The sequence below is a fragment of the Leuciscus leuciscus genome (assembly GCF_965113295.1).
Source record: "Leuciscus leuciscus genome assembly, chromosome: 1".
Lineage (NCBI taxonomy): Eukaryota > Metazoa > Chordata > Actinopteri > Cypriniformes > Leuciscidae > Leuciscus > Leuciscus leuciscus.
Genome location: NC_138725.1, coordinates 32,754,871 through 32,767,136, shown reverse-complemented (window position 1 = coordinate 32,767,136; position 12,266 = coordinate 32,754,871). Strand labels below are relative to the sequence as shown.

The following is a 12,266-nucleotide window of genomic DNA, read 5'->3' as shown; positions in this document are numbered from 1 at the left end:
TTTGAGATTAGACCCACCACTGTAGTATCATCTGCGAATTTGATGATGTTGTTCTGATGATGGACTGGGCGGCAGTCATATGTATAGAGAGAGTACAGAATTGGGCTCAGCACGCACCCTTGAGGGGAGCCAGTGCTGAGCGTGCGGGTGGAAGAGAAATGGGGGCCGAGTTTAACAGTCTGAGGGCGGTCCGTCAGGAAGTTCCTGATCCAATTACATGTGAGTAAAGGAAAGCCCAGATCTGTGAGTTTGCTGAAGAGGATGTCCGGTATGATAGTATTAAAAGCTGAGCTATAATCAATAAAAAGCATCCTCACATAGCTCTCCTGATGTTCCAGATGGCACAGCGCATTGTGGAGAGCTATGGCTATTGCATCCTCAGTTGATCTGTTAGCTCTATAAGCAAATTGATGTTCATCGAAAGTGGAGGGGAGGCAGGTTTTCAGGTGGTGCAACACCAGCCTCTCAAGGCACTTTGTGATGATCGGTGTAAGGGCGATAGGGCGATAGTCATTTAGGCTATCCGTGACTGATTTCTTTGGTATGGGGATAATTGTGGAGGATTTCAAGCAGGATGGAATTGAAGCTTGTGTCAGAGAAAGGTTGAAGAGGTTTGCGAAAACTCCTGAGAGCTGGTTAGCACATCCCTTGAGCACCTTGCCTGGGATGCCATCAGGACCAGCAGCTTTCCGTGTGTTCACTGTTCTAAGCACCCGCCTCACTTCATGCTCCTGGACAATGAGTGGGTGAGTACCAGAGTCTGTTGTAGGCTGGGGTGGTGTGGTATTTTGCAGCTGTGGTTTGTCAAAACGAGCAAAGAAGCAATTCAGTTCCTCTGCAAGTGGAGCCGAGCTGTTTCCAGCTGCACAGCTGCTGCCTCTGAAGTTTGTTAGGTGCTGGAATCCCTGCCATACCTGTCGTGGTTTGCCGTCTGTGAAATGATCTTCTACCCTATTTTTATAGTCCCACTTAGCATCCTTAATTCCTCTCTTCAGGTTGGCTCTAGCAGCACTGTAAAGAGCTCTATCACCTGACCTGAAAGCAGCTTTCCGATCTTTGAGGAGTTTGTAGACTTGGCTGGTCATCCAAGGCTTCTGGTTGGGAAAAATCCGGATGATTTTATTCACTGTGACGTTGTCCATGCAATACTTGATGTAAGCCAGTACTGCCTCAGTGTGAACAGACAGGTCATGATGTTTAAAGACTTCCCAGTCAGTGTGTGTAAAGCAGTCCTGGAGCTGAGAGAGTGCATTTTCGGGCCATATAGAAACAGTCTTTGTGAGTGGTGTTTTCCATCTTCTGAGGGAGATGTATGCTGGAGTAAGAAGCAGAGAGAGGTGATCTGAGTGACCTAAGTGAGGGAGAGGAATAGCTCTATATGCATGTTTAATTTTGGTGTACACACGGTCCAGTGTGTTATCCCCTCTGGTCGGACATTTAACATGTTGGAAGAAATGTGGAAGTACTGTTTTCAAATCTGCCTGGTTAAAATCTCCAGCTATAATGTGTACTCCGTTGGAATGAGCACATAGCTGTTTATTTATGGCATCTAGCAAGAGAGCGAGAGCTGTGCTAACATTGGCGTCGGGTGGTATGTAAACAGCGGTGACAATCACTACTGTTAGCTCTCGCGGTAAAAAGAACGGTCGGCATTTTACAGTCATAAATTCCAGGTCCGGAGAACAGTGGCTATCTAGGATTATACTATTGTTTGACCAGTCATTGTGCACAAAAATACACACACCACCCCCTTTGCTCTTACCAGAGTCGTTGTTTCTGTCCCAGCGATGTAAAGTGCGACCCGCTAACTGCACTGCAGCGTCGGGGATCCTTGGGTGAAGCCAGGTCTCCGATACTATCATGATGCAACAGTCGCGGATGTAGTGGTTCCCGGCGATGTAAAGCTCCAGTTCGTCCATTTTGTGAGCCATGGATCTTGCATTGGTAAGAAACATACTTGGTAGAGGAGGCTTATGTGTTTTTTTCCTGAGTCTTACAAGAAGGCCAGCCCGGCAGCCCCGCTTTTGTTTTCTTTCCCGACGCCGTCTGCGTCGTCTGCCAGGACCGACAACAACCCACGGAGATCCCGGTGGTCTGGTGATATCCTTCGGGATATTGTGTGTGCGACAAAAGTCAGGTGTGACTGTAATCTTGTATTGAAATCCGATGTCTAATAAGTTCTGACGGCTGTAGTTATGCTTCACAGAAGCAACAGACAAAAAACACACGAGAAAACAAACAAAAATGCACCAAAAGCGAGAGCTGTTAGCCGCTGCGTCCATGCGCGCCGCCATCTGAAGTAAATTTTTCAGATGTTTTTCAGAAGTTTTACTTCCCATTACTAAATCACTCTAAAGTGTAGACTATTTAATCATGTGATATGCATGCAATTAGATGTGATTACTGAATTCAGCTTGCTTTCTGATTGGATATTGTTTCGTTTCACGTGATAATCTCCACTTTTTTTTGTCCTCGGGGTTCCCCCCACACATCAGGATTTCTGAAGGCCTCCTTCCTTTCCCTTTATCTCTGTACTGATAAAACGTTGTCGGGATAATTCACATTGTAATATAATTCACGTGGCTACGCGGAAGCTATAAATACTTCTTTATAGGGAGCCCTATCATTTTCGAGTGTCTACAGAACGAGCCAATGAACGTTGGTGTGCGTGAAATGCGCCACGCGCCCCAAACAGCAGGCAGACGCACGCACACATTGTTTTTCGCTGAGGAGCCGAGATTGTGGAGGCCATAGCAGCGATGGTCAGCAATGGTGGCTACACGACGTTACGTCTCCCGTTCCCTCCTTCAGGGAACGAGGGTTACATTAGTAACCGAGACGTTCCCTTTCAGTCGCTCACATTCTACGTAACGTCGACATGATGATGTAATTGGCATCCCATGGAAAATGCCACGGTTGCTGCCACCTCCAGCGCCCTCCGCAGACTCTCAGACCCCCAACTGACTGGGGAGGAAGACCTGCGTAGAGGGGAGTTCAACTGCTGTTCCTTATACACACACAGGAACTCTTGGATAACACTGGGAAAGCGTGCCCTTCCAGGGGAGCCACATCCTGCCCGAAGGGAGGTACCATGTGGAGAATACACATATGGACTGGCCGAAGGGGCAGTGCAACTAGGGGTGGTACGCTTCACAAAACCGGTTCGTATCACGGTTTTAGGGTCACGGTTTTCAGTTCTGTACGGTTCTTGTTTTTATTTTTTATTTTAATCTTTAACACTCCAAAAATTTACTTCAGCATATGATATCTTAATTATCTAATTATTTATTTATTTATTTCATAAATGGGGCATGTTTTCAAAACGCAGCTTCTCATTTCCCATGAGAGCTACGTGGGCTGTGTCGGACAGTTCTTTGTCAATTTCTCCTCATGACTCGTCATCATAGGCGTAATTTGCGGGTGGGACATGTCCCCACCGTTTTTTGCCAGGGTCGATATTGTCCCCACAACTTTTAAAACATACAAATAAATAAAACGTCTCCAGTTAACTAGCAAATTATTCGTTCCGTTCGTTTGTTAAATAAGAAGCAATCTAGCGCTGAAATGTGTTTTTTAATCAAGTGATCAAAGTGCTTGTTGCCGCTGCGATCAGTGGCGCTGATACAGTGTTCTCTTGTGGCACACACACACACACACACACACACACACACACACACACACACACACACACACACACACACACACACACACACACACACACACACACACACACACACACACACACACACACACACACACACAAACTTCACTCGGACTCGCGCTACAATACGTTGAGGAGACTCTCTATTCGTTCCGGTGAAATCACAAAACAAAATTCATACAAATCTGTCCCTGCTTGATATACAACCACTGATAAACATAATCGGTTTTGACGAAAAAGAAAAAAAATATTATAATATTATAAGTGCGGATTAGAACTCAGAACCTATGATATGCTTGGCAAAAGTTCTGCCACTGGACCATTAAAGTACATTTGTGAAACAGTCAATATATGTATTTATTCACGTGAAAAAACAACATATAGTGGACATATTGCTGGACATCGTAATGTTATTCTACATACATCTGATTTATGATTTAGCATTGTATTAGCACAGGCACAAGGCTACATTGCACATGCGTCGAACCGTGCGACGCACACACGCACCGAACCGAGACAAGCAAACCTTGTTATTTCATGTACCGTGCCACCCCTAAGTGCAACATGTGGAATGTCACTGGGGTGGCTCCAGCCTGAGAAGTGGGAGGCAGCACCGGACAGTGACGGCAGAGCGGACTCTGCCAAGGGAAAGACACAGGCTCACCGCAGGGAGCTGATCGTGGAGGAATACAAATCGCCGCAGGGATCACCACATATGGAACCCAGCCTAGCACAAGTTACAAGCATACAAGCACTAGGCCTGGCATCAGACGCTCCGCAACGTCTGACTGCTGAGGTGTACGGAGTTCACCACGGGGAACTCGACTGGAACAAAAGAGCGCACGTATCCGCTCCGTGGAGGGGAGTGGTGCAGCAAGCCGACACTAGAGTGGGAACTTCGGTGTTACCGGCTGGTTGAAGTGAGCACACAGGAAGAAACCGGCTCAACACGTAGGCGATAAAACCTAGCGAACGTTTTAGGTGTCGCCCATCCCGCAGCTCTACATAATGTGACCTGATCCAGCAAAATGAGTCACAGTGACCCAAACTTCAAAATTTAGATTTTGGTATTAATGGAAAGAGGAGACCATAAGCTTTCAACTGATATCCTAGTCAAAGTCATACCTTGAATGGTTGTAAAGATATACACATTTGAATTATGGTCGTCTGCCCTCTTTTTCCAATTGAAACCCTGAGAAAATCGCTTTTAAAGTTTTTTGCCCGTTTTTTGTTGATATCTTTCAAAATCCATTGCATTTAAAGGGTCACTATTTATTGTACAGCTTAATTTGACCAAAGACATTAATATATGCTATTATGCCAGGCTGAAGCTCAAATTATTTTAAATTTTTTATTTGAATAAATAATTTAAAAGGCACTTTTACAAACATTTACTAAAATCAGAAAGATTGAACAGAGGTGCTACAGTTTTGCTTGAGAGAGGGGGTGTGTGTGTGTGTGTGTGTGTGTGTGTGTGTGTGTGTGTGTGTGTGTGTGTGTGTGTGTGTGTGTGTGTGTGTGTGTGTGTGTGTGTGTCTGTGAGAGAGAGAGAGAGAGAGAAAGTGAGAGAGGCAGAGAGAAAAGGAAACAGAGAACAAATAATCTTAGCCTATGCAATCATCATATCTTTGTGTAGGCTAGATGACAACAACAGTGTAACATCAAAAAGGAAAAACGGAACTCCAAGGCACTCTCAATTGCAAAAGTTAAAAAGCCTTTATTATTATGGCTTGGTCACATTAACCTTCTAAAAAACTCCAACGCGTTTCGGCTACATGCCTTCTTCTGGGAGTTAAACAGATCTCAAACAAACAAAGTTTCTTATGAACTAACAGTCCACCAATCAGAAGTCTCCATCTGTCAACTGTGGCGCTAAGGTTACAATTGTTAGTACACCCAAGAGACAGCAGATGTCATCATTTCCACTTCTTACCCTATCAATTAAGTACACACAAAAACTGACTTCATGAAAGGAACATGTCAGTACCCAACACGGTGACCCATACAAGTTAAAATACAAGCATAGTATACAAATTTCAAACCACCATAGGACAACAGAACATCAAAGATATACACTAAGGTCAAGTTCCTCATTCAAGCCTGGATATTTAGTAGCCTGCAGGCGATATATCCAGAAAGCTTCCCGTTGATTCAGCTGCCTTTGCCTATTGCCTTTTCTTAAGGACAAAGGGATGTGGTCAATCCCACAGATCTGTAAGGTGGATTGGTCACTATTGTGATGTTCCATATAGTGTCTTGCCATGGGATAGTTGGTGTTACCTGTGCGAATTGCGTATTTGTGTTCAGCCAGTCTGTCCAATAAACGCCGCTTGGTTCTTCCTACATAAAAGACTTCACACATAGGACATTCCAATCTATAAATGACAAAGGTAGTTTGGCAGTTTATAAAATGGTTAATAGTGAATTCCTTTTTAGAACCAACATCATGAAAATGTTTGGTTTGTCTTACATTAGCACAATGGTTGCAGTGATGGCATTTGTACGAACCTATGGGCCTAGGGCCTAACCATGTTTGTTTTACTTCTGGTTTAAGATAACTGTGAACCAGTCTATCTTGTAGGGTGGGACATCTTCTAAAACTAATGAGAGGTGGTTCAGGAAAGACCTGACTTAATACCTCATCACTTTCAATAATTCCCCAGTTTTTTTGTATAATTTGCCTTATCTGTTCAGCCTCTGTACTGTATGTAGTGACAAAAACAGACCTCTCTTTTGTTAGTTTCGGTGTATTCCTTTGTAGTAATGATGCCCTATCTATATGTTTGGCTCTGGTGTAAGCTTTTTGAAGAGTAGAGCTTCTATATCCCCTTTCCTTAAATTGTGACATCATCTCTAGTGATTTACTTTCAAAAACATGATATTGGTCACAGATCCTCTTCACTCTCTGAAACTGCCCATATGGGACATTCTCTTTAAGCCAATTTGGATGGAAACTCTTGGCATGTAAAATTGTGTTTCTGTCTGTCGGTTTTCTATACACTGATGAATGCAAGGTTCCTTGGTTATCTTTTGAAATTGTCAAATCAAGAAAATTAATACACACTTTGCTATATTCTAAAGACAACTTGATGTTTGGATTAATGCTATTCAGATAACCATGAAATTCAATCAACTCTGTTTCCGAGCCAGACCAAAAAAGACCTATATCATCAATATAGCGCCCCCACCAGATAATAAACTTGTGAAACACATTATTTTCTTGATTCAAAACAAAGTCCTCCTCCCATTTGCCCAGGTACAAACCTGCATAGGAAGGGCTGTAACATGCCCCCATAGCACAACCTTTTGTCTGTTTAAAGATCTTATCCTGGAAGACAAAAATGTTATTAGTCAAAGTCCATTCTGTTAGTGACAGCAAAAAATCAGTGGGTGGCATTTCATGTGCAGGGCGGCCACTCAAGAAATGTCTCAGTGCTGCAAGGCCCTGTTGATGGTCGATATTTGTATATAATGCTTCCACATCCATAGTTACAAGGAAGGTTTCAGAGCCTATATCTTGTAGCTCTTTGTTCTTGTTTAAAACATCAGTGGTGTCCTGGACATATGCAGGGAGTGCAGGTAGAAAAGGTTTGATGAAATAGTCAATATACTTAGACACTGCTTCTGTAAGGCTTTCGTTCCCTGAAATCACAGGTCTACCTGGGGGGTTCTCAAGACATTTATGTCTCTTGGGTAACATATAAAAAGATGCCATTCTACAGTGTAACATATTCATAACGGAGATACCAACAGTTAAATATTGGGTTAAAATAAATCAAACACATTGTAATGGATTCTCCTTGCAGATAAATACACTCACATAATAATTGCACTCACTCACATCCATACACGATAAATACCTCAGGGCTGTCTCTGTCATCAGAGGATAACACGTATCCAGATCCAAAACAATCACTGACTAGCCTTAGCCACTCTTGATGACCAGCAGCAGAGCTTAGGTTAGAAGCCTCCAGTGAGTTCAACGCTTTTGGCGACTTTTTGGCGACTTTGCTCTCTTTTGACAGCGACATTTCTCAAATTAATAATATTTAATCTTTCTGAGGAGATCTGCTAGCTTGTTTACACATAGCGCTACGAGTCTGACAGGAGGATGGCTGGACCAATCGCGTGCCGGTCAGTCGAAACGGGGCTCCCATTGACAAATGTGACCCTGGATCACAAAACCAGTCTTATGTTGCACGGGTATATTTGTGGCAATAGCCAACAAAACATTGTATGGGTCAAAATTATAGATTTTACTTTTATGCCAGAAATCATTAGGATATTAAGTAAAGATCATGTTCCATAAAGATATTTTGTAAATTTCCCACCTTAAATATATAAAACATTTATTTTTGTGAATGGATGCAGCACTATCGCCAATAGAAATGGACAACTTTAAAGGCGATTTTCTCAATATTTTGATTTTTCTGTACCCTCAGATTCCAGATTTTCAAATAGTTGTATCTCGGCCAAATATTGTCCTATCCTAACAAACCATACATCAATGGAAAGATTATGTATTCAGCTTTCAGATGATGTATAAATCAAATTTTTTTACAAATTACACATAAGACTGGTTTTGTGGTCCAGGGTCACAAATGATCAGCGTTTGTGTACATTTCTAAGCTTTATGATTGGTTCTATACAACGTGTAACACCATATTTGGAGAGCAGAGACGTTTGAGGGGATTCCCGGGAAATGTTCAGAGGTGAGGAGAGGAGTTGAGAAAAGCAATATTCATTACCAGCGAATTTAGTAAAACTTTGTAAACTTTAATAGTCATTTAAATACCTTTTCTCAATTATCTGGACTACGAAACTTTAGGAGATTATTTTTGAATGTCTGTTCTTTGAAATTTAGCAATAATAATAATTAAAAAAAAAATCTATTATTTCATTGTTTTTCCACATAAACGGCCCATATCTTAAAATGGAACGTTGCGACTTCCGACTCATTTCGCCAGATCGGGTCACATATGTCTGTCAGCGAGGCGCCATGTGCCAGCGGCCAAGAAGAAGCGACACCCCGAGTGGAGTGGGCTCTCAACCTGGGCGGGCAGGGCACGCCTTGGGCTTCGTAAGCCAAGGCAATGGCATCCACAATCCAGTGGGTCATCCTCTGCTTGGAGACAGCCTTTCCCTTCTGCTGGCCTCCGTAACAGACGAAGACCTGATCTGAGGTCCTGAGGCTTTGTGGTCTGTCCACGTACAGACGCAGAGCACAAATGGGATAGAGAAAAGCCAGGGCTGAGTCTGCCTCCTCCAAAGGCAGCGCTAGCAGGTTCACCACCTGGTCCCGGAAGGGAGTGGTAGGAACCTTGGGCACGTATCCGGGCCGGGGTCTCAGGATCACGCAAGAATCATCCAGGCCGAATTCTAGGCACGATTCGTTGACCGAAAATGCATGCAGGTCCCCTACCCTCTTGATGGAGGCCAATGCAACCAGGAGTACAGTCTTACAGGACAGGATTTTTAACTCAACTGATTGCAAAAGCTCAAAGAGTGGTCTCTGAAGAGCCGAAAGGACCAGAGACAAATCCCAAGAGGGTATAGAGAGTGGGCGAGGAGGATTCAGTCTTCTCGCCCCCCTCAGGAACCTGACGATCAAGTCGTGCTTTCCCAATAACTTACCTTCAACAAGGTCTGGGTGATATATCGCACGATATTGTTAAGACCTATCTACTTTAAGAAGTGCATGCTGGTTAGAAATTTTGTCCAACGAAATGCTTTTGTGTGTCCCGTTACCGAGTTCTGATTTATCTTTTGAATGAAGACTTGAAATGCAGAAAGCGCTTGACCATGCTTCAGTTTTAGTGCCTTGGGAGAGAAGGGTTGACACTTTTTTATTTGCACATAATATTTAGCATATATTTGTACGGTTAAATTATTTTTTCATACATTTTCAAGATGAAAAACATGTTTTTCCATGTAAAATAAGGAAATCATTGTTGTTGTTTTTTTTTTTTTATCTGATTAATCAATGAATCAATCAAAATAGTTGTTAGTTGCAGCCCTAAATTAAGTTCTCCTTAAAGTGAACTGAGGTTTCATTCATGATTGTACAAGTCAGAGAGACACATCAAATTATAATTATTATGAAATGATGATACTAATGCAGAGACTCATTAATATTTTAACATATAATATGATGTCAAATGAGTGATTATGTGTTTATCTCCATCAGATTCCCGTCTGTTGACACTGGATCTGAACACAGTGAATCATTGGCTCCGTCTCTTGGAGGGAAACACAGTGATCACTTTCTCTGACATAAATCAGCGTTATCCTGATCATCCAGACAGATTTGATTGTTGGACCGAGGCGTTGTGTGCGGAGAGTCTGACTGGACGCTGTTACTGGGAGGTGGAGTGGGCTGGTGAAGGGAGATTAGGAGTGGATATAGGAGTAACATATAAGAGCATCAGCAGGAAGGCAGAAGGTCCTGAAAGTGCAGCTGGACGAAACAATCAGTCCTGGAGTTTGTTCTGCTCTCCAGACTACTGTTCATTCTGGCACAATAACATTGAGACTGTTCTTCAATGTCTCTAGTAGAATAGGAGTGTATGTGGATCACAGCGCAGGGATTTCTACAGCGTCTCTGACACAATGAGCCTCATCCACAGAGTCCAGGCCACATTCACTCAGCCGCTCTACGCCGTGTTTGGATTAGATAGACAGACAGCATTGAAACTCTCTAACCGATTAAATAATTCAGACATTCTACAGATTCTTAATCCAGATCTTCTAGGGGCTTTGTTATTTCGCAGAATGATGATGTCATGAGGCGTATTTACTAGTCCGAAATACCACTACTGAACGAGCTGGTATGCTAGTATTTTCAAAGGCTTTTCAGATCTGAAGTAGCCTCTGTATATCAAAAGCGTTGTATTTTCCTGGATGTTCATAAATACAAGTCTGTCATTTCTCTTTTGCTGACTTAGTTTAATTAAAATAAATGGTTTCGTTTCTGCATTACTGGAACATTGTGTGCATATTTTTCTCTGATCACAGTTAAAGACATCTCTGACTTCTCAACCAACAGGATTTGTCAGTTTCTGAAAGCTCAATGCTTCTGCTACTTTTAGATTATCAGTATGGTCTATATTCATGCTGACTATATAGGCCTACTGTATAAAAATAAAATAAAAAAAGACATGTATACACATTTAAAATGGTTTCTTCTGATAGGACTTATTATAATATTGTATATAGGCTGCTACTTGATGTTAAGAGTTTTTTTTTTTTTTTTTGATGATGATGATGATGATGATGATGATGCTAATAACAATCATTAAACGATGCATTTGTATCCAAACACTTTCAGTTCTGCTGACACTGCACACACTTTTATTGAAGGTAGAATTTTAGATTCAGATTCATGTAACATTTAATGTGGAATAATCAATATCAGGTTTCTCATCATCATATATTTTTTATATATATATATACAGGCCCGGTTCTTGGCAGCTATAGAAAGTGAGCTGGCAGATATCAGGGGTGGTCTTTTTATCTCTTTTATTTTTATTTTTATAGATATCAATAGATAGATATAGATAGATAGCAATAGCTGGATATATGGATAGTGCTGGGTTAGACCAAAGTCCTTTTAAGATTATATAAAGTCTTTGGTTAGACCCTACTCTGAACTACACCCTCATATAAAAGGTACAAGGCAATCACTGGGGCAGGACCCTAAGGTACAAAAGTGAAAAGGTATGATGTTAATGTGCCAATGTTAACCACATTGAATCAACATCACTTTTGCAGCCACAATTAATGTTGATAAAATGTTAAATTTCATCATTGAATAAATGTTACAAAGTGATGTTGGTTCAACATCATGTTTGCACTCTCAACATTGCACTCTTGCACTCTCAAAAATGAAACACAACAACTCCCTGAAATCAACTGCTAGTAAAAGAAGACAATACATCTCTCAAGATATCTCTAGAAGTTGTTTTTGAGAATTAACAGAGGTTTAGATGAAAATGTGTGGTCATCATTATTGTTATCAGTGTTTCATTCAGTTGGGCAGACTGACTCTTGACTTTTTATGTGAGTCTGTGTTTTTTTTTGGGCAGTCTGACTCTTGACGTTTTATGTGAGTTTGTGGTTTTTGTAACAGTGTTTACCAAAACACATAATTTGTTGTAAAGGAAGCCAAAAAAAAAAAAAAAAAGAAGAAAAAAAGAAAAGATGATCAGATGATATGGCTTTGAACCTTTTTTTTCTGAGAGTGTAGGAGCTAAATTTTGTTCCTCCAAAATGAGTTCCTAGAACTAAAATTGTTTCCAGTTCCTGCTAAAAACAGAACTAAAATTGTGTACTTCCACCATTAGTTCTAGGAACCATGAAAAGGTTCCTCTAGTGTGAAAGCCTCTATAGTCTGAGGTGATTAACAGTTTGGATTTTCAGGAGGTCAATAATCAGTTTGCACTGCAACATTAAAATCTAAAAATGTATTTAGGACCAGATTTATGAACAACTATTTACTAAAGCCAGTGCAAGGATTTACTAAAGACACACTGTGAAATATTAGCGCAGAAAAGACATGGGAAGGGTTATTTTTGCGGCTGACCTTATTGCAAATGCATTTGTAGGA

General features: G+C 41.5%; 1 protein-coding gene across 1 annotated transcript in view; it reads left to right on the top strand.

Annotated features, from left to right (window-relative positions):
- The window catches only part of LOC309477618 (tripartite motif-containing protein 16-like), a 128,718-nt gene that overhangs the window by 30,367 nt on the left and 86,085 nt on the right, over positions 1 to 12,266 (top strand). Inside the window, exon 6 of the mRNA XM_082140921.1 lies at positions 9,849 to 10,195. Coding sequence (XP_081997047.1) covers positions 9,849 to 10,195 — 347 coding nt within the window. The remainder of the gene's footprint in view (positions 1 to 9,848; positions 10,196 to 12,266) is intronic.